Source organism: Lampetra fluviatilis, chromosome 16, assembly GCF_964198595.1.
Source record: "Lampetra fluviatilis chromosome 16, kcLamFluv1.1, whole genome shotgun sequence".
In the NCBI taxonomy this organism is placed as follows: Eukaryota; Metazoa; Chordata; class Hyperoartia; order Petromyzontiformes; family Petromyzontidae; genus Lampetra; species Lampetra fluviatilis.
In genome coordinates, this window is record NC_136290.1 from 13521754 (window position 1) to 13545283 (window position 23530).

The 23530-nt window shown below is 47.3% G+C and overlaps 1 protein-coding gene across 3 annotated transcripts in view; it reads left to right on the forward strand.

The window, feature by feature from the left end:
- Positions 1-3925: 3925 nt before the first annotated feature.
- Positions 3926-23530, forward strand: part of FBXO3 (F-box protein 3) — a 119266-nt gene continuing 99661 nt past the window's right edge. For all 3 annotated transcript variants that reach the window (XM_078863795.1, XM_078863794.1, XM_078863796.1), the window contains exons 1-3: positions 3926-4149; positions 10784-10873; positions 18443-18600. In XM_078863795.1, the coding sequence (XP_078719921.1) occupies positions 3971-4149; positions 10784-10873; positions 18443-18600 (427 nt within the window). In that variant the 5' untranslated portion in view covers positions 3926-3970. The remainder of the gene's footprint in view (positions 4150-10783; positions 10874-18442; positions 18601-23530) is intronic.

Below are 23530 nucleotides of genomic sequence, written 5' to 3' on the forward strand. Positions count from 1 at the left end.
TGGCGTATATGGAAGCCACTTACCAATAACATCTGATAAACCAACTGTCTGCTGATGAGCCACAGTAAAGGCGAAACCGGTCTCGATTCGGCCAGTTTTAATGCTGCTGCAGAATGGCTAACCAACCGATGTACGTACTGATTTTCTTCAAACTATTAGTTTTGCTTTATGTGCAGATACGAGAAGTGAAGGTGATGTATTCATCACGCACACATACAGCAGCCCATATGTTATCGCCGCATTAGTATACTGTGTTTTTACACAGAGCATCTATTTTCCATTGCTGCCCTCATAATAGTGTATCGATTTTAAAGTTTGCCATTAATATTAGTTACATCTGTCCCTGTTTGTAGCGCCGTGCTGCATTTCGGTTAATTTATCGTTATTATCATTATTGAGCCCGTATTGACCGCGCTACTGTGTGTGTATGTCTGCGCACACGTGGAATGTTATAATAGATCATGTGAGCAGGTGTGGGTATGCATGCGAATAATAACGTGACTTGTAAACCAGACATCTATATGTGCGAGTGTCTGCTTATGTGTGTTTAATGGGGGGGGGGGGGGGGGGTGGCACAGTGGTTAGCGCACTGTGCTACCAACCCGAGTTCTATGAGTGAAAGCTGAACCGGTCCCAGGCCCATACCTAGGCCAAGTACCTGGTGCGGTGTGTAAATATTCAGCATTTGGGAGACAAAGGCTGCCGGGACTAGGGCTGTCCACAAAACCCCCTCGTGTTCCGTACCGGCTTTCAAAAGTGGTCGCTAACAGCACATGCCTCAAACGTCTGTGAAGGCTATAGGGGGAATCTTTGCCTTTGATCGCTAATTTGCACGCGGCTCGATGTCGAGCAGAGGAGCTGTCCAATTCAGCACCCCGCTTAACCAACAACTCCTGTAGACGTATGAACACGACTCTTCGAACATGATAGAAAAAATATGGGTGTTCTATTACTTAGCTTGGCGTAGCCTCGGCCTCATGTGATTGCGCAGTGCCAATAATATATTGAATAAAAGTCAAACGAGTCAAAATAGAGTTTTGCTCCAATGAGTGTGGAGCGATGTTAATCAATCTCCTGTTCACCGTCCTCCAGCCAGTGGTGGATTTTCCACATTCCTATGCTGGGGTTTAAATTTGTATAATCATTTCTTGTTGTTCACCAATTCGGTTTTCTCCACACGTGTTTTCCAGTGCGAGAGAGACGGGTTTTGGCGCTTCTCATTTGGTGATATAAATATTTAATGAGTCCATTGGTTAAATCGCAACGTTGCTAATTGCGATGAGAGCAAGGTAAGAATCGTTAAGAAGGCTAATCACACCCAAAACAACGACAACCCGTGATACAGCTGTATTAAAGCGGGTCACACACTGATCAGGATTCATCAGCGAAGTGTAGACACGCTGTCCTCTTTGTCAATTCACGGCTGGATGAAGGCCTCTCCTCACACCGTGTAGATTGGGGGGGGGGCATTGATTGATCATACTTAATCACGCTGGGCAGTTCGGATCGGTGAAAGCTGGGAGCATAGACGTCGGAGCATAGCACAGTACAACAATTGATTTTGCCGCACTGCCCCCTGCTGTTGCTCACAGTATAGCCCCGGAGTTCACAAACGCACGTTTACAGCTTTCCAACATCAAATCTTGCCAAGTGGCTCAGCGGTACAGCGAGTAACTCGCAATTAGGTTAGAAGTTCAAATCTTGGTTGGGGGTTGACTCAGCCCGTCATCCCTCAAGCCAACGGTGGTTGTCTTATAGATGAAGGTGGAATTTCGGCAACTGGCCCTTGGCTTTAAACAGGCGACAATCACCACGAAAAAGGGCGCAGCGGCGCCGCGGTGGCGAGATGTTCACTTCCTCACCTGGTATACAGGAGACCGTGGGTTCGATCCCGACCCTGACACTTGTATATTTGGAGTTTGCATGTTTTCCCCGTGGTCACGTGGATTTTTCTCTGGGTCCTCCGGGATTTCACTCCACATTTCGAAAGGTGCGTTTACAGTATTTGGCTTCTATAAATTTCCACTTGATAAGCCACTTTGTTAAGCTATTATTTGTGGCCAAGTCGCTACTGAAAAAGAGCTAATTACTTCGTGGGTTCTATATGATAAAATAAAAATAGCACTAATGAATGCTCTTTTAAGCAAATCAATAACTCTGATTCCATATGAAGTGATTTAAATACACGTTTCCACTCCTAGTTCAGGTGGGCAAATTTCTATTAAGTTAAGTTAATTTTGGTAAAGTCACGTAGAAGGGAAATAATAAAATAATAATAAACAATACAATTATCACGATGTTTCGATTGCAACACAAGCAATCATCTTGCTGTGGTTTTCACACCTGATGATGATTGCTTGTGTTGCAATCGAAACGTCGTGAGAATTTTATTGTTTTATTTTTATTGTTTTATTATTTCCCTTCTACGTGACTTTACCGAAAGAACCAAGAAGATGAATCCCTGCAGTCACGAAAGCTTTAAATCGAAATTTGATCATAACACAATTACAAATTAGGTTATAGAAACATTGAACAGTTGTAGGGTGACGATTGTACGAATATATATCTGACTTGTATTAATGTGTATACATGTGAGTCTATGGTCTCTCTAATATTCTACTTGAAGAGATATAATTCCAGAAGTTTGGGGCATTAACAGAGAATGATGTAGACCAATATAAGTAGTTTTTTGTTCTTGGTACAACGACACGAGCACTTCACATATCTTAGTTCATATCGTATATGATAGGCGACATTTCGGGCAACGGCCCTTCTTCACAGCACACAGAGAGGCCAAAGATGTAGTTTTATTGACGAATATTGGGTGTTTTTGTTAATGTATGTTGAAATTCTTTCGCACCGTACGTAACCAACCATGCTGATCGGAGGAGCGGGGTAAGAACAACAAACTAAAGACAAACAGCAGTTCTTAAGAAATTAATATTAAATCTAAAACAAATTGTGCCAGTGAGCTATTTCCACTGCAGCAGCAGCATCACCAAATCACATGTTTAGTGTAACATGGGATGGATGTGTTTTCAAGCCCACATTTACATTGCCCAGTGCATATGGAATGTTAAAAGTGCATGATGCAATCTTGATTTGGAGCTTTCGTGACTGCAGGAATCCATTTTATTGTGAAAATTCGGTCACAGTTCCTATGATCACTGTTACATTGCTTTTATGGTTTTATTTTGGTGATTTTGAAAGTTTTTTGGTTTGGCCATGTTTGTTTGTTGTAGTACGGAGTTAGACTGATGGCCTTAATCTAAGTTGTCTTGTGGTTGTTGTTGTTTGACTTGCATCCCACTGGGATTTTTGCACACAGCGTTGGTGTACGGTGCTTTTTCTGGAATATTTTTTTGCTGTTTTTTCCTGGATTTTCTGTTTGCACATAGTCACTTTAAGATGTTTTCTTGTTCATGTTTTTGTTTTTTGTTTGTTGCGGTTGCACCCCATTCAAGAGCCGAATTGCTCACAGAGCTATACCAAATAAATGAAACTGAAACTGAAATCCATACTCTTTGGTTCTTTCGGTAAAGTCACGTAGGTATAAAATAAAATAAATTATACCACCGTGACTTCACGTGATGCATTTATATGTAAAAATTCACAAGTGGGTATACATACACACACTTTTTACATTTAAAAGTTCACATAGGCATATTTAAAGTTGAATTTATATTTCATAGTTCACATCGGCAACTGTTAAATACCCATATTTATATTCAGTACACTTGATAAGCCTGGCTTAAGATAGCCTTTGCATTCCCCAATCCACATAAGCACAATACCCCGCCCTGCATCACGGGGGGGGGGAGAGGTCGCGACGCGATTGGCTGCAACTTTCTCGTGATTGCAGCCACGACCAATGGGATCGCGGCTCGTTCGCCCATCGCCGCCGCCGCGGTGGTGTTGGTGGGAGAGGGGGGTTCGGTTGGCGCATGCGCAGTGCGTGTGGCCGGGTAGCATGGCTTCCCAGGATGTTATAGCAGCAGGAGGTGGTGATGATGGTGGTGATGTTTGTGATGAAGGGGGTGGAGAAGGAGGCGATGGAGGTGATGGCGGGGGGTGGAGGCGACTGGACGCGATGCCCGGAGACCCGCTCCTTCTCGTGCTCGGGATGCTGGACTACACGGATCTGCTGCGGTCTGCCCACTTGTAGTTTACAAGCCTCTCGTGGCTGGTGTCGTTTCACGTTCTTGTTGTTGTTGTTGTGGCCGATGTTGATGTTGTCATCGGCATACATTGAGAGTGATCGTAGAGTCACCGATGAACAGCACCATCATCATTGGTGTCACACTGCACGGCCCATGGTGTGTGTGTGTGAATGTCGCTGTTGTGGGGTTCATGATGACTGCGAGAGTGTGCGTGTAGCTAACAGCACTTGCCCCAAACAGTATGTGTAGACTACACGGGGGATCTTTGCTGTGTAAGAGCGAGTCCGCGTACTAGTCTCCTGAAACGAGTAAACTGTGATGCGGTGTGCAATTTGGGGAGACAAAGGCGGTCGCGTGTGGTGCTACCCACCACTTCCGCGTGTACCGTGCCGGCCTTCGTAGGTGCGAGACGCCCCAAAAGTCTGAGTGATGCTGTGGCATGGTTGTCTTTGTGAGCATATTGTGTGTGTGTCTTGAGTTTGTTGTGCCCGTCTGTGCAAGCGGTTACCAGTGTCCCCGAGTGTATGGGACTGCACGCACTCACCCTACCTGTGCACACTATCAGCTCTGTGTGTTTACCTCTTGTCAGCGAGCCTTTGACACTTCACGTGTGAGTCGAGGGGGGGTTGTTTGCGAGTGATTTTGAAAGTGTTGTCGTGTGTCTGCGAGGTACGGTTCGATTAACGCTGCGCTTCGAACCCGGCGACCCAAGTTCGATTCCCGCTCACGGCCAACACCGGTGACGATTATCTGAACCGGTGCGGTGTGTAAACATCGCCACTGGGGAGACAAAGGCGGCCGGGCGTGGTGCTGGCCACCCACCTCCTCGTGTGCCGTGCCGGGCTTTATATGTACTCGCCAACAGCACTTGCTCCTACAGTCTGCTAAGGCTACACGGGGGATCTTTGTTTTGTGTGCATGTTTGTATGTATGTTTGTATGTATGCATATGATACCCATCTGTTATATTGATAATGGAGAGTAACACAATGCACCTAAATGATCATTTTTTATCTAGTGAGAAAGACACAATCATAATATACACAGACATGGAATTGTTATGTTCGTGCAGGAATATTGTACAGTTATCTAGGGCGAAATGTATTCCATGACTCAGGAATCTAACCGTGTTTCAGATGCAGCGATGCAATGTCCAGATGTCACACTTGATGCGTTAAACTCTGCCCTTCGCAGTAGGCAAAGGGAAACTCTTCCAGGGCAGATGGAATAATAACTGCACATTGTCAAATAATATTATTGGTTCTTTCGGTAAAGTCACGTAGAAGGGAAGTAATACAAATAAAACAATACAATTCTCACGACGTTTCGATTGCAACACAAGCAATCATCGTGATAATGAATTGTTTTATTTTAATTATTTAATTATTTTTATTTTATTATTTCTCTTCTACGTGACTTTACCGAAATAACCAAGAATATGAATTCCTGCAGTCACGAAAGCTTTAAATCGAAATTGTCACATAAGTAGCACCAATTGTTGGAACGAAATTATCTGACCCATTTGCTAAATAGTTTTTGCTGCAATTAATACTTCAATCATGAAGTAATATCCTCAATCATTCGTATTTCCAATAACAGGGATTTTAGTGATTTAAACATTACAAACTAGCCTTTTGCCCGTCCAAGGACGGGTGTATTTCGATAAATCTGAAACTTGCAAGCAAAAAAAGCAGACATCGACGTGATATATTCATTGCAACAATTCGTGTGCAGTTTGTAATGCCGCGGTGACACAGACCTATTTCATTTAAATGTTATAATCCCTTGTTCATCATGACGTCCTTTTTACTTCTATGTCTCAATAGCGTTACGGAGATCACGTGACGCGTAGTGAGGGTTGTAAGTTGACGCTGAGGAGGGGGAAGGAGGCGCCTCGCCCCCCCCCATGTGGAGTGACGTCAGCCGCTAATTATTGTTAATGGTGGGGGGTGTCCATTGGAGGACGTCGCCTCTTCATGATTATTGATGAGGGGGGGTGGTCCATGTGGAGGACGTCACCTGTTCATGATTATTGATGAGGGGGGGTGGTCGACGTGTAGTGACATCACGTGCGGGGGACAGACATTCTTGGCTGTGTCCCGCCCACCAGTTCAGTTTAGTTCCAGCTGCCTAAGTGGATACATATCTGCATTTTGCTGAGATGGCATTAAGAGGCTGAAAGAGAGCTATCCCAAGAATTTGGTGGAAACCCACTGACCACTCAAGCAACTGCTACTTCTGCATGGTGGACCCTTCCAAACGTCGGACTGGCAAGAATGCACCTGCTGTCACGTATCCGGACCTTCCTTCATCCATCGTGCCACACTGCCATGAGTTCCCCATACCCACTCCTCCGCAGAGAGTGCAGCCATCTTTAGAAGAGAGCAGCAAGTCAGAGAGCGAGGAAGACGTAGATCCAGATGACAATTTCAGAGGTGGAGCTGTGGAGAGAAACCCATACTACCCCAACCAAAGTACCTCAATTACTTGATCAGAGATCTTGGTCTCACCAAGTCCATTGCTGAGCTTTTGACGTCTAGGCTCAAGCAGTGGAACTTGTTGGATGAAAGTGTGCAAGTTGCAGATCAGAGAAAGCGTCACCAACCTTTTTGCAGCTTCTTCACCCGTCAATATGGGTTCTGCTTCTGCCACAATGTGACTAGTCTGTTCGAGGCAATCGGAATTGCCTGTAACCAGAATGAGTGGCGCCTATTCATTGACAGCTCATCCAGGAGCCTCAAAGCCATGCTGCTCCATAATGGTAACAAGTACCCATCTCTTCCCCTGGCTCACTCGGTGCACCTCAAAGAGGATTTCAACAGCATCAAGACCTTGCTGGATGCCTTGAAGTTTGATGAGTACGGCTGGGAGGTCATCGGAGACTTCAAAATGGTGGAATTCCTGATGGGTCTCCAAGGTGGTTTTACCAAGTTTCCCTGCTATCTTTGTCCTTGGAACAGCAGGGACACCAAGGCGCATTACCACAGGCGGGACTGGCCACAGTGGACCGAGTTCTCTGTGGGGAGGAACAACGTCAAGTGGGAGCCACTGGTGGACCCCCGGAAGGTGCTGATGCCACCACTGCACATCAAATTGGGCCTTATGAAACAATTTGTCAGATCTGTAGATAAGGAGTCGAGTACGTTCAAGGCTTCCCTAAGCTGTCTGAGGCAAAGGTCAAAGCCGGTGTCTTCGTCGGACTACAGATAAAGAAGATCCTGGAGTGCAATGAATTCCCCAAGAAACTCACTTGTAAGGAGAAAACGGCTTGGGACAGCTTTGTCGCAGTGGTTCATGGCTTCCTGGGCAATCACGAAACTTTGTGGAGCTGGTTGAGACTCTGGTGAAGAACTACGGCACAATTGGCTGTAGGATGCCCCTCAAAGTCCATATCCTTGATGCCCATTTTGATCAATTCAAGGAGAACATGGGAGCGTACTCGGAGGAGCAATGCGAGCGCTTCCACCAGGATATACTGGACTTTGAATGCCGCTACCAAGGACAGTATAACTAGAACATGATGGGGGCTGATTCGTGAAAGTGATTTACGGTATAGTCGTAAATCTCAAAAAACTACTCACTTCTAAACCTTTTGTAGTCATTTTTGTATTACTTCTACCTAAATACCTGTTTATTTGTATTCATATGTTGTTGTTTTTCTGACTTTATGTGAACGGAAATTAACAAATTCTCCTTTTTTCTCATTGAAAATAGGTACATTGCAAAATATCACTGCCCTGGTCACAAAAGCAAAGTTTGTGGGGCATAATAGCCATTTTCTATACTTTTTAGGCATAAGCAATAATGCAAGAACGAAATAACGCTTATTACCCAGGAACAAAAATTGTGTTACATAATGTAACCATTGGTTTTGGGGAGAATATAAATACAATAATTTGGCAGACAAGTGTCCTTCACAAATCCGTCTCTCCACAACAAAAAAGAAAAGCATTTCTTACGCATCCTATCGGGCGCACTTGCTTCATGGGAGTATAACATTTCAGCAGCGTTTGTTCAGATACAAGCAAACTCTGGACCGGTTTCGAAATGACGGTGTCTCATCGGCAATAAACAGACTTGCCGCTGATTGCATAGGCATCGTTTATAATAAGGTTAGTGTCAGAATCGGCACGAGCAAACCACAGTGCCAATGCTCCCACCTCAGCTGTTTAGCATTAAACAAATAAGTTTTGTCTGCATCTACGGGCGCAAGGAAACGTTCGACTTTAATTTGAAGTTGCAATTAACAAGTGCACATTCACGCCGCCTGTTAATTTCCGCACGCTTAATTTAAGAGAAAACGTTTTACGTTGCCAGACAAAAATGTATGCGTCATCGCGATGAGCGGCACTTTGTACCAGGCCCGATTTATTTTTGGTATCGTAGACCTGGCCCCAGTTGGTGTAGCATATGGCCCTTCTGTTTACGTATTCATAAGCCTGCCAATGTGTTTTTCGCATTTAAAAAATTGTATTAAAAATATAAATCAAAAGCAATGCGGCACACGTTATGGTACGTTTTCCTTTAATTTCTAATGCATTTTAAACTACTTTTTGAGATAAAAAATAGCAATTTCTTGTTGGTAAGTGTAAGGAGATGTGCAAAACAAAGCTGATTGGAAGTAAAAGTGTAGTGTTGGGCGATATAAGTTCACATGAATATTTAACAGCGCACGTCAATTTACCTCTGCCACATGCGCTATTCTTTACACGTCAACACCCGTTGAGCTTCAAACATTGTAAGGAATTCACATTACTCCCACTACCAACATAGGACCGAAGATTAGCGTGCGCGACCAGGCCTGTCGAACATGATTGACACTCGCCCCAGGTTTTGGGATTGCATCTTTCTCTGTTGGAGCGTCTTATAACCTGGAGACTACATTGACGCATTTCACCTGTACCAAATCTGTATCTGGTCCCGTCAAGTCAAGTTTATTTTCACCAAGTGAGAAAACGAGAGATCCAGGATGGGTCTCGTTTGCAATAGTGACCCCGGGGTGATCAAAATGACTAAAGCTAAAGAAACTAAAGGACAGTACTGAAGCGAATAGCAATCCATTAAAAAATAACTGCGCCGCATTGGAAATATAAATTTTTCACAAACATTCATCAATGTTCAGTAATACATTCCCTGCGGCACGAGGGGCTTGTGCAGATATTTGTTTACACTGATCATACGATATTAGAATTTAAGTTATATAAACATTGAACAGAAAAAGGGTTTGAAAGTTTCGTGCAGCAATATAAAGCTGAAATTACGTTTCTTTGTATCATATGTTTGTTTTTTCTAGCGTCTATTTTAGATCTCCTGTGTAAAACAGCCAAGCAGCTGGCTACACGGGACCATCATCAATTTAACAAATTAAAAAAACTCAACACTCAAACTTGGGGACATTTTTTTTACATCTGAAATTTTAGCGCTCGTTTTTTCCCCACCGAGATATTGGTAACCGTATGCTTCTTGCACCACTTTGCATTTCCCGTGCTCAAAGAGACTTTCATCTTTGCGAGTTCTCTACCCACTTAGAAATAAAGTTCAGGCGCGTACATGCGGGCCTGGTCGTTGAAGTTGTAACATTGTAATTGAAAACTAATTAATCTCTTCTGTAACTATTGCTGACACAGGAATAATAGCCTCCAACCGCAGCCTTATTGAGAAGTTTTTTTTAGGTGATAATAAAACCACCTGGCATTTAAAAAATTTTGCGAGGTAACTTACTTTTATGGTGCGCTGCATGAATTTCCATTTGGTATCATCTTCTATTTTAGTTAATATCTCACAGCATTCCCATTATATTGTATGTCGTTTTTCATTGCATGGAGTAATATCTGGCAGAAGGAAGGGAGCAATGGCAGTGTGTGAGAGCAAAAACCTCAGACAATGACTATGTGTGTATATGTGTATAAAATGAAATTTGTTTAATATATTTTTTCCTAAATTTTTTTGTTCATTAATTGTGCCACTAATTGCATTTTGGAAAAGTGAACTGGTAAAATTGAGTTGTATTTTTTTTTAGAAATCCGATTGTAGTCACGAGCAAAGTGCATCGCGATAGTTGTCACATCCTTACGAAGACTAATCTCGCGGCTCATCGATCCCACTTCATGCGATGGTCGTCTCCGTAAAATATGACAAAATTGCGTGTCACGGTGTCACCGTTTTATCTCCCTTTATAAACGCGGCACGTGACACGTTGTGAATTACGGGCGACCTCCCCGTTCCACGCCACCCGCTCTCGGCCCCACAAGTGAAAATTACGGCAATTATCAACGACCCCGTTGCCGGCTGGCCGGTGGGAGGTGGGGTGGGTGGCTGTCTTCTTGGTGGCGTGGCCGGTAGTTTGCGAGCCGCTCATCCGACCGCCTCCGCTTATCCTGGCTCGAACAACGACGGATCCCCCCCCTCCACTCCCCCCCCCGCGGTACCGTTAGACAATTAGCGGGCTGCCAAGCGCACCGACGCTTTGGCAAAACGAGCACTGCCCCAAAATGTCGGGGAGGGGGGCGGGGCGGGCGCGTCGCTATTATCTTTAATTGTCTGTAACGTTAGCGTCGTTATCTCCGTTAACCCCCGCAACCCCCCCCCCCCCCCCCCCGTGGCCGTGTCGTTTGTGCGTCTCAGCTGCGGCATGGTGTGCAGGCGGCTGCGGCAACTGGTGGAACACGACGCACTGTGGAAGGCGCAGTGTCGCCGCTACTGGCTCGTGCGACGGTGAGCCGCCAACTGGCACTACCCCCCCTCCACCACCCGCCCTCCCCACCGGCCCCTACCCGTCCCCCCCTCGACCGTGCGGCCGCTCGCTCATGTCCCGTCGGTATCGCCGAGAGTCTGTTGTGTGCGGCACGCTCGGAGAGGTTTTGGCTTGAACGTGCACTCTTTTCGCGAGCGAGTGTTTTTTTTTTTTCCCCGCAAGTTAAATATACAAAAGCGATGCTTGCCGTGGAGTGATCGCACCCAGGACCCTGAATGCGTGGCGGTTCAAGCAATAGTCCAAGTTTATTAAACCCCACCACGCTTATGTCTACCCGAGTTAGATTCCCTCTCACGACCAACAACAGTGGCAAACATTTAAACTGGGCCTCCCCTAGGTCCACTTCAATGACTTCCTGGTGCAGTGTGTAAATATCAACACTGGAGAGACAAAGGCGGCCGGGCGTGTTGTTGGCCACCCATTCGTGCGCTGTACTGGCACACGAGAGAGGTGCTACTCCGCTAACAGGACATGCTCCTACAATCTTTTGAGACCTATACACCCGGGGTCTTTTTATAGTGTGTGTCTTTTATTCAAATAGCCCTCATTCGCACCCAAAGTTTACCTGCGAATTAATTTCGAGAAAATATTGACTGTGCAATTATAGGCTTTGTCATTTTAACATGCTGCACACCTACGTGACTTCGCGTGCGGGGTATAAATATTTCATAATATTGAGGAGGAGGAGGAGGAGCTTGCCACCTTCTCAAGTTTAATGAAAACCAAAACATTTGGCATGTGACATTTGTGTAGGAGTCGGAGCATTTGGCCCCGAGGACAGCTTTAATACGTGCACAAAGACATATTAGATGCCTGGACAAATCTTTTTTTTTTCTCTTGATATCACAATGAACGTGATAATTAACTTCATAAATGCCACATTCGGCAGAGGCGGCGATATTATAATTAAGTGGCCCCACAGAGCTGTGTTCAGTTTTTTGTTGTTGCTGCCACCATCAAAACGGAAGGTGGATTTTAGCCTCGGATTTAAAATAACCGCCAGACCCTAGTGCTCATTAAAGTTAATCAGAGTCGTAAATCTGAGAGATCGACGACCGTGCAATCATTAGCCCGTTGCAAATGTCCACAACTCTCTCCGAGTGATAAACCACGGTTGCGTTAACACAAACGGTGTGCTTGTTTTTTAATAATTGCTTTAATCAACCCCTGTGTGTGTGTGCGCACGTGTGGGAAAGTAGCGAGCGGTATACAGCGGTTAGCGTACCACGCTACAAACCCGGCAGCCCGAGTTCCATTCCCGGCCTCGGTTAACATCGGTGGTGATTCTCTGATACCATTCCTTTGTTCATGTAATTATCACCTAGGTTGACTCTGCCTTAATGAATACCTGGTGCGGTGTGTAGTAAACGGTAGCACTCGGCGGGACAAAGGCGGCCTGGGAGTGGTGCTGGCCAAACCATCTCGGGCGCCGTGTCCGCCTTCATAGGTGATCGCTTAACAGCTCTTGCCTCGGTAGCTTGTGTGGGCTACACGGGGGACCTGTGTATTTGTGGGAAAGGGGGCAGCTTGTAAAGAATCCGAGAGCTTTGCATGGGTTTCAGGGGTGACTTATTTATCTCCCTTTAGTTTTTGCAAAAGCAATATTACAGAATTATTAAAATATAAAAAAAATCTGATGCAATGTAAGGGAAAACAAATCCCTAAAGATAAATCAACCACACAGACTCATGCTAATTATTCAGCCGGGTTGTTTGTTAGGGTTTGAGCTTGTCATACGTTGTTAAGTTCATTGCGCTGTTTGTTTTTAAAGTCAGTGAATTTGCTATCGATTTCCCCCAACCTTTGCATTACATTGATTTTCGTAGAGATTTTCCGAGACGCTAAGATGTGGAGTATGGGGGGGGGCGTGGGCTTAGCTCTGTGAACGATGATCCTTGATCGTAATCGGAGCTGGAAAGATCTCACTTTATAACAAGGTAGTAAAAGCGCTTCTTTTTCTTCTTACTTTAACAATGCGTAGTTACCCACCCAGCGACCTGTAATGGGGGAGGGTGCACCGTTATTGGATCATCAATGTCAAGAAAAAAAACACTGCTTCATGAGTCTTTATGAATATGTACATTTATTCATACTGATTACGTATAAAGCGGGAGCATTCTGCACTTCTTCAATGGAGCAACAGCAAGACTATCCGAGCTCTCTCCTGAATCCCTCCCGTCGTGGCCAGCAGACCTCAACATTAGCGTTTAGCTCCAGAACGTATTACCATCGTGCGCAAGAATAGAATGGAATGTGTGGCGAAAGCAGACTGCCCTATGAGCCAGGCGATCCGAGTTCGATTCCCGGCCACGGCTAACACCAGTGGCAAGCGATATCCAAACGGCAACTGGGTCTCCCCACTTTACCATCTTTCGGTTTTACGCTGAATGTTATAGGCCCCCATCCTAAAGACGAAGGTGCCTGACAACCCAGCAGGGATTGTTTAACAGGCCTGACTGCTGGCGAGACCCAGAAAGTCAAAACTGGTTCAGAGGGTTGCCTGCTTAAACAGTTGCTCAGCGAGAAGGCAAAGTGATTGCCTTCTCAAAGGAACATTGAGGCGCTGGTGCTCATCTCTTGTTCACAGCCCTGCAGAGCTAGTTGTAGAAATTCCACATTCCTATGACGGTGGCGAGTCTATCCATATTACTACCGCTGTTGGCTTTCCCACAAAGCGGTACTCGATTATCAACTGATAGGCTGAGTCGACCCCCAAGCGGGATTTGAACTCGCGACCTTCGGATTGCGAACCTCTCGCTCTGCCGCTGAGCCACCTGTCCAGGCACTGCTTGCCGTGTCGCTGGTGAAACAGAAGGGAGTCTGTGATGGTATTTTTTCTCCACCGGTTGTCAACTCTGGATTTTTTCGAAGGTCGACTGTCACGTACACCAGCGCTTCCTTGCTGCACACGACGTTCACTGAGCTGGCCCCACTGCTTGATATCACCATCACCACCACCACCACGTCAGTCTTTGTTTTCCTCTTGTCCCCTAGCTAACTTCCATTGTTCCCAAGGAGTGCGGCATGGCAGTAGGAGGATTTTAACACGGCGTGTTCCACAGTGCATCCCACATTCCTCTGTCCCACTCAATCCAGCGTCGTTCTCTTGCAATCCCGTGGTTTTTAAAACTTCTTTGTTCATAATCTTTCTGGTGCTGCATCCTAGTCTCGGCATCGTCGTGCTTCCATCGCAGCATCAAAAGCGCCTATACTCTCGTCGCGTTCATAACAAAATTCTGAGCCCGTGTTTCAGGCAGCGTCCTGTATTTGCCGGAGCAGGCCCATGTATTTTTTTACGGTAATTTTTTCCCCGTGAGTAAGCCAGTGTTTTTGCGTTAGTAAGCCAGTGTTTTTGCGTTAGTAAGCCAGTGTTTTTGCAAATGTATTTGGGGAAAGAGCGGTGTGAATTTAATTCGGAAATGTTATATAAATATTGTTATCGTCGTAATAATAATAACTCGTGTCTGTTTGTTTACTTATTATCGTCACGTTCACAAAGACCCAATACCGCTTCGCAATTATTCAGCAATTTCACGTAATCAATAAGACCTGAACACCGTGCATACACATGTGAAATTACAGTCTTTTGTGCAGGTTTTATCTAACAGAACTCGAAACATGCGGTCATGTCGTGAATTATTTGCACATTAGCATGTATAGTATGAGCCTCTTTTGCCGATCCACTGCTGCATGTGGGCCCCTCCCCCGCACTGCGTGGGTCCTGGCCGTTGTTTCACCATACTTCACCACGCTGGTCAGCGCAGGGCGGGTCACTCAAAGTGACGAGCCACGGACGTGGGAGCGTAGAATCGAGGGATTTGTCTGCAGATGACCGTGACGTAGCAAGAGCCTTCGAGTCACCCGTGGCAGCCTGGTGGGCATGGGAGTCACCGCCATCCAAGCAAAATCCAGACTCAACTCTGCTTAGCTTCCCAGATTTGGCAAGATTGGACACATTACTGAAACCATTCCATGTTCAGCCTGGCACATATAGACGAGGATGAACAGTGTCTCCAAAGTTACTGTTTCGATTAACCTGATCATTATTATTGCATGGTTTGAAAGGTTTTATTGGAGAATGATAATTTACGTTTGGGTGCCTTGGTTTAAGAAAGGCGCCGTTAAAGAAATGAAGTTTAGATGGATTTGATCGATCCTACGTGAGCATATATGACCATTTCCTTTTCCGGGAGTGTTTTTGATGTTGTAAAATAATCAGCGCTCCCAGCCAGAACCCACGTATATAAAGCATCACGCTCGTATGACCACAAAAGACAAAGATCCCCCGTATAGCCTTAACAGACTGTAGGGGCAAGTGCTGTTAGCGAGCACCTATGAAGGCCGCAACGGCACACGAGGGGGTGGGTGGCCAGCACCACGCCCGACCGCCTTTGTCTCTCTCGTGGTGATGTTTACACACCGCACCAGGTACTCATTCGAGGCTGAGTCGACCTAGGGGAGGCACTGGACCGGTTCAGATAATCGTCACTGGTGTTGGCCGTGAGCGGGAATCGAACTCGGGTCGCCGGGTTCATAGCGCAGCGCGCTAACCGCTACACTACCGCTCCCCTCGTATGACCACACACACGCCAGGCCATCGTTTGCGCCTGATCCTAGATCGTGGTGGCTCCGCTGCACGTAGCTGCCTGCACTCCGGCGCTGTGGAGGCAGCAGCGTGGGTTGGTGGATCACGCACACAGATCTCAGACCCCCCGTGGGCATTAACGAGATGCCATACCATGGTGCGACAGGAGATGGAAGTACAGCGAATGGTCAACTCCATCTGTTACATCTGGGTGGGTTATCTCCGGGTGATCCAGTATCCTCCCAGATGAAAATTGGGCGATGCACCTTGGTGGGAAATTGGCTTTTTTTCCCGCACGCCTCCGAGTAATTTTCTTTCTTCGAGAGCGAGCAAATGCCTCGCGGCATTGCGTTACAAGACGAACATATTTTTATCATCCCGACTTTGGAAGCCAAGCAGGGGCTGGGCCTGGGTCGCGCTCCTCTGGGCGACCACTGTGCGCGCAAGCCAGGTGTTGTGGATGTCGTGAACGATAGAGGGCAGCGCAGCAACTTGCAATGTTCTTTCCTTTCCCCACCTTCGCTCGCCAGCGTGGTGAAGTATGGTCACAACCTTACCGCCACCCGCACGACGCCGTAGGGGGGTGGGGGGGGCCGCCCTTATCCAGCTGCGGATTGAGCACGAGGGGCTGTACGCGTGTTTTTTAGTTGTGCGCGTTCTCACCCCGCAGATTGTGAACATACGCTGTACAGTGTAGTACTGATCTCCCTCCCTTGGTAGCAACGGGCCGATTATTTATTCATTAGGATAAGCGTTTGGCCCGGTTCACAAGTGACACGGGGCCGACACTTTGCCGTAGCCGGTGATGCTCACTCGGCTTGGCAGCCGAAGACTTTGCTCGTATTCTCACACGGCTCCGTGGGGGTTTTTAAATCTTCCCCCTCCCGACTATAAACGAGGCTTGGAATAATAATAATATATTTTTATGCGAGGGACCCCTTGTGTGGGCTCTGCTTTGCTTAATTCATAAAATGTTCATCAAAGCGCAAGTCCTGCGCAATAATTCGTAATAACCCACTCGCAATTCTGAGGTTCATACGTGATTAACATCGGCGTTTAACACCGGGTCAGTTGGGCAAATGGTCGCCGGATTTTTTTCATTTATATACGTGAACAAAAAAATCCAAGCAACGCTTTTCTCCCGCGCCTGGTACGCAGGAGGTCGTGGGTTCGATCCCGAACCCTGACAATGCCTGGCATGTATTTGGAGCAGACGCGTTCTCTCCCTCCCTCCCTCTCTCTCTCCCCGTGGTGGTCGTGAATTTTTTTTCCAGATTCCTCCGGTTTCGCACCCCCCCTCGCACGTTTGTAAGCATGTATTTAGATTATTTTGAACGGTAATATAAATTCCCGCAGGTGACGATGATATCAGCCACTTCGATGAGCTATCGTGTGTGGCCAGGTCGCCTCTGAAAAAAAAAAGCTCGTAGCTCAGTGGGCTTCACCTGGTTTAAAATATAAATAAATTACAGCCAATTTTTTTTCTTTTTTCCCGGTTACAGACTCGGTGGCTCGCCCGGATAACAAATCTTGGCAGGAGGACAAATCATTTCGGCAAATGAAATAGATTTTGTACAAATGAAGTTATCGTAAATTAGCATAAAATCACCCTCTCAACCATTCTCAATCAGCCAGTGGATGAAGGCTTTTCAGGGGTATTTTTTTCATCCATTCCTCACCATGCTGGCCGTGGTGTCCAGGAATCGGACTCGGATCACTTTCTCATTCTGTAATATTAAATGTAATTTTACATATTAAATGCATAATAAATGACTATTAATTAAATATACATGAAGAATTATTGTTTAACCCCCCCTCTTCCCCCCATAATTGTTGTTTATTTTGTTGTCGTCTAATCTACCACAAGTCTTTGCAGATTAAATTTTTGCTAATATTTTGATCGCTAAATGAAATCAATGGAATAAGAGTCGACTAAAATTCCGCAGGTTGCCGACGTGTAGACTTAAGACCACGAAGAATTAAAATGTGCTCAGGTGGCCTGAGACGACATTACTGGATTAGGCGACGTCACGATCTGGCCAAATTTATGGTTTTGTAACCCCCCCCTAACCAGCCGCTCAACGAAACGTTTTAACGCACCGATTATCGCCATCTCAGCTTGCCGGTAACTCGGAGGACAATTCTCACGACCGGATTTCAGCAATCGGAAACAAAATTCGGTCGAGACAATTTAATTTGGTGCTCTTTTACCAAGAACCTCGCCCGATGTCGGCCTTGACCTCCGGCGAAATTCCGCATGAAATCGCCAACGTTTCAGCTTGCTTTTCGTAACAAAACCACGGTTTTTTTTTTGTGCCGATCGGCGCGTCTGCCCAGGCCACAGCTCGGTTTGTTCGGTTGTGTCGCGTCGGTGGGAAGGGTCGTGCCGCTAAACATTTTACAGATCGTTAACGTGGCACCAAACCAAAAATCAATTACGAATCAAGACTTTAAACGCACCGACCGGATTAACCCTTTCCCTTCCCGAGACGCCTGCAAGTTGCGGAGTGGGTGTTCCCCGTTCACCGCTGATTCTCGGAACACGCAAGCGGTTCGGCGTTAATTGTATTTAGAGAGACGTAGCAGCGCCGTTCTTTTTAAAGACGTTCTCACCGCAGAGAACCGTAGTGACAAGACCGCTGCACTCTACGATAGCCAGCGCCAAATTGTGCCACACGCCCTCCCGCATGGCCTTGTGGGAGCTTCAGTATCCACAAAGTTATTGTATTTCAGTTTTTCTTGCAGTTTTGCTCCGACGGCGTACACGTACGTGCACTTACATACACGTATGTCACACACCTACCGTACATGTACGCCATCGGAATGCAACCGCAAGAGCAAAACCGATGATGTACGCATATGTACGTCACAGGGAGCAGGTTAACATTCGCTGCCCTGATGTGTTGTGCTCTCGCCCGCACCCTGCAATCCGACGGCGACGCAGGCTCCCCGCGGGCGTGGCGTCGTGGAGGGAGTGCTTCCGCGAGATGTTCCGCGACTTGGGCCGCTACGTCGGCTGCTACGCCGAGATTAAGGGGGCCTGGAATGACCTGGAGAAATTCCTCGGCGAGAACTGCCCGGCGCTCCTCGGCAACGTGAGAGGTGATGGATCGCGCCGCGCCACACACCGTCTTGTTTTGCGCACCGTGATGGATGCCTTTGTTCCCGTTCCTGCTCGCTCCTTTCTTGCATTTGGGGGTCGGGTTTTTTTTATTCTTTATTTTTTTATTTCGAGCGTGGACGAAAAGGTCAGGTATTTGTGGCCAGAACTAAGGAATGTCATACTCGGATACAGACAGAATGTGTTTGTGTTTTTTTTAAGTTTTCCAAATAACATGTGCCCGGAGGGTTAGGTTTCATTGGTTGGTGCATTCTGCGTGATGAACCGAGCGACCTCGTTCGACTCGTGGCCACGGCTAGCGTCGGCGGCCGGTGCCGTATCTCACGCCGGTGTTGGGCCCTCCTCGCTTGGCCATCCCACGCTGAACCCTGGGTGGTGAAGTATGGTCAAACGGCGTTGAGACTGACAACAGGGCCGTCGTAAAATAACACGTTTAAATTACGCACAACTTTACGAATAAAAAAATCTACCGGACCGCAAAATGCTCCACGGAACGTTCCCTTTTTCCGATTGGTGCGCGGAATGGCAATTAAAGTAATTAACGAAATTAACCGCGTCGCATTGTCGCTTTTTCATCAAACGTTTGGGAAACTAAATAGTGCATCCCAGTGTCCGTGCTCACAGTGGGAGTTGATTCATCTCGAGGCGAACGCTTTGCCCTTTTGCGTCTTATTGAACGGTCAGGTGTGCGTTAATTGATCTGTGTGCGAGGGCCCTTCCTTTAACACCCAATTGCCGGGGAGCAGGCTTAACACTGAAAAATCACCAAGCTCTCTCGCGCGTGGCCAGAAATAAAAAAGAAAAACCACACCCCCCCCCACCCCCCCCACCCCCCCCACTGCTTGACCGCAAACGGAATGTTTTAATTTCGCCTACAGAAAAAATCTCAATTTATCGAAATATCTCTCCCCTTTTCAAATGCGGTAATACGAGTGATCGGGGTGCCTCATTCAAATCACACTTAGCAAATGCACGCACCCAAAGAGAGGCTCCGGTGCAATCAATTGCAATTGGCCGTAATAGCTCGGAATCCATTAAAATAGTTTAAAATCGATGTACAATTCATTCACACTCAAATTGTGAAATTTGGTTCCCGCCCCCCCCCCCCCCCCCCGGAGGTGCACGGTCGCGGAATTAATGCTCCCTGCACCGCCGGTGCGCACTGCTGGATCTCGACGGGCAGGGGACAATCCGTGTCGGGGGGTGGGGGAGGGGTTGGGGGGTGGGGGTGAGAGTGGCACGGAGATGACGGTGTGATGGCAGAAAGCTCCGTTCATCCATATTTGAAATAGATTCGTAACTATGGCAACATTAGCATCTACTTGCGAGAGGGTTGGCGGCGTTGAGTCAGGGCTACTTTCTCGTCCTCGCGGCGATGAATTGAAAATGCCGCGGCGCTGCCGAGTTGCGGTGCTCGGTGCTTAAAGCGCGGTGTGAAATCGAGGGGAGGCCAAAGTATAAAACGCTGACGTCCTGGTCGATAATAAATCTCGGTCTCGGCGTTGTTCAGGAATAATATTTTGTAGCCGGTTGTAAAGATACATGTTTTAAAGCCGTCCGGGTACGCGCGCTCATTCCTAATGCCCCGCCCGCGTTCATTCGTCAAGATGCCCTTTGCAGGCTGCCGCGACGTTTGTGTGGCCGCCGTGAAAGCTTCGGGGAGGCTGCCGCGGTGTGTCGGTTAGCGGCACGCTCGCTCGACTTTGCAATCCGAGAGGTCGCCGGTTCGTATTCTGTCCCGCGCGTCACTTGAGTTAAAACAGTGGGGGGGGGTAGGTTCCTTAAATTACCCCCTCCCCCCACTCAGCCTCTATCCACCCAGCAATGCGGCAGGTTGCGTGCGGTGGGGTAAAGTGCGAGGTGCTCCCACACTGTCCAAGATGTATCGCCATTCCGGAAGAGTGGCAAGAGCTTCAGAGGCTCTCTAGATCCTGTCTCTGATGGGGGAGGGCCTTGCGCCAGCAAGTACAATAATCCCTTGCTAACCACGAATCTACCAACCTCCACATTCGAGTATACGCGGATTGACTTCTGTTTATCAGTCGCGAGCATCTAGTTTTTTCATGCGCGAGTCGTGAAATTAAAATTGGCGCTGCCGCGTGGCGTCCGCCGTGATCTCTCGCGGACTCCCGCAAGACGTAGGTTCGCTCGTGATCTCGGTCCCCCCAACCCTGTTTTCACCACGAGGTCTGAAGTTCCAACCGCGGCAGTTTTCAGGAACCTAACCCTCGCGTTTGGCAAGGGATCACTTAATATTTAGAGCCGCAGATTTTCCTTCGTGACGGCTGATTGGGGTTTGGCTTGCGACGGCCGCGACGGACGTGACGGAGGATCGCTGGCCGCGGGGGAGCTTGGCAAGTGGCACGGTCGCGCCAGCGGTGTCCGGGTCCTACCAGGACGCTCCCCGCGGGAGTCCGCAAACAACCGCACGGCAAAGCGCGCCGCACACGCCGTTAGTTTTACGTCCGTAAACTGCTTTACGCGGTGGCGCGTAGTTAGGCCCTCTGATTTCCAGTTGAGCGTGCTAAGATGCCATAAAATTCCAGAGAGGGAGAGAGGAGAACCCGTTAACAGCCGCGGTCCATTTTTGAATGAAATTGCTAACGTTCCATAAATTGACCGTTAAGATGTTGTGCCCAAGTGCTGTGATTTTTTTTTGTACCTTAACTCTCAGATTGCCCAGCCAAGTTCAGATATCAGCGGTCGCCAAATAAACGGGAGCTGCCCGCTCGGTTCGCACAGCTCCGCGGAGTCACTGCGCTTAAGCAGCTTGATACAAAGCTAAGACGTTACGAAACATTTATTGTGAATTTAACTTTAGCTAAATTAGATTCCTCGATGAAAAATGTAAATTTCACTTTCAATTCCGCGTTTTTTCTTCTTAATGAACGCCTTACAATATTTATGATTATTTTATTACCCTATTTCTTTCACTAGAAGGTAGAAAAAAACATCCCCTGTTTAAACTGTGGCATTTGTAAATGTGTGCCACTAATAGAGTTTTTAGGATCACTGGCAGAACAAAGTATTGTAGCGGTGGGTGGAGAATAGAAATGTTTTCTTCACCCCTGCTGTAGAATGTTACACTCAATTAGTGGCCGCTTGTGTTTAAATAAAAATGAGTAAAAATTCGTGTGAAAAAACACTGGGGGATTATTGTTTATTTAGCGAAGGCTTTCACACGTGACTTTTTACACAGAACACCAAATACACAAGGGAAATAACTAAATAATTAAATAATTAGCTTCACATCTATGTCGATGTTCCGTGAGTGGACGTCAGCCCCCCCCCCCCCCCACATAGCCACAGAGCCATGTGACGGCCTCCTCCTACTCCTCCTCCAGCTACAACAACCAGTAGCGTCCGGCACGCTCTGACTGACTTCACACCCGGAGACGATGTCCGAGCCACGGTCTCCTGCTCCGTGCATTCACACAGCGGGGCCGCCTCGTAGCACTACGATGCCCCATCGATGCTCGGAAGCGGCACGCGCGCACACACACACAAATCGGTAGTCGGCGTTCCACGTAGCTCATTTACACATCCGTGCAGGAATTTCCGACGCCTTTGCTCATGCCGGATTTTTTTTTGGTTCGCAGCAGAATTCTTCGCAGTTGGGGCGGGGCTCGCCGTTCATTGGGAGGTGTTTAAACTGCTGAGGTCCGCCCGCACGATGAGGAAACTCCGCTGTGCTTGAGTCGGCTGCCGCGCAATGACAATTCTCGTCGTACTTGTGTTGGATGATTTTGTGACGCTGCTGCTGCTGCACTGGCAGTGGTCCACAATCACGAAATGACATACACTCAACAGATTCGTCATTAACGCCAAAAGAGAAAGCCTTTAACAAATCCTCCGTGCAACAAGAAGGGCCTGTTATCTGGAGAGTCGCCTATTTTAAAAATACAGTTATATTACGGATTAATTCCCCATGATTTAATTGAATGTGCACATTCGCCCACGACCCAACTGTATACCACTGTGATTTAAAACTCTGTGATTGTGAACATGATGGTTATAACAGCAGCTGCTACTGTTTTATGCACCCCATTATTGATTTTCTAACATTCAAAATATCCTATTTGCAATATATATTTTCTTATACTTTTAAGAGAATCACTTCATTCTCTTGAGTTGCCGCTTTAGAGCCATTCTTCACATCGGGTCCAAGAAAGATCGCTATCACGTTACCAGTCTGTTATCACGTTACCCTTCCGCTATCACGTGACAGGTCCGCTATAACGGTACCGCGTAATGGGGTTCATTTTCACCACAAATTATTTGAGGTATTCCGGTTGAGCTTAGCCAGCCCGCTTTGCTTCCGGGCCGCCTCCGCCAACGCTAAAATACTTCTCTTCCTTTTTATCGGCGTGGAGGATGTTCACTCGGTAAATAAAGCGAGCGGAGCAAGCGGCGTGTGACAGATGCGGCTCGTGGTCTGATTGTGTTGTTGGGCAGGGGCCGAGGTGCTTTTTGAATTGGTCGGACAGCGGGGAACGTGCGGCCGCTTGTTTGCCCATCCTGACAATTTAACGTCAATTTGGCCCTCGGAGCCGGGCGGTTCTCGCTGCCGCTTTCGAGCTGGGGGTGCTGGGGGGTGCCGGGGGGGATGGGGGGAGGGGTCGGGGGGCCGTGGGGGTGGGGGTGGCCGAGGCTGGCGGAGGAAGGTTTTTAAATGTGAGAAAGAAATAGCCCTGCGCTCCGTGGCCCGACGTCCCCTCTGCTCGAGGTTTGCCACGGAGAGGCAAACTAAGGAGGCCCTAATGAGACAAAATAACAAGGCTGTCATGCCGAACATAGAGCGCGACGGAGATACATCGAGACGTGTAACAAACGCTCAAACATGCCGGATTTTTTTTTTTAACTCCACACTCCCCCCTCCTCTACCTCCTTTTGGCAGTGACAACCAGAGCT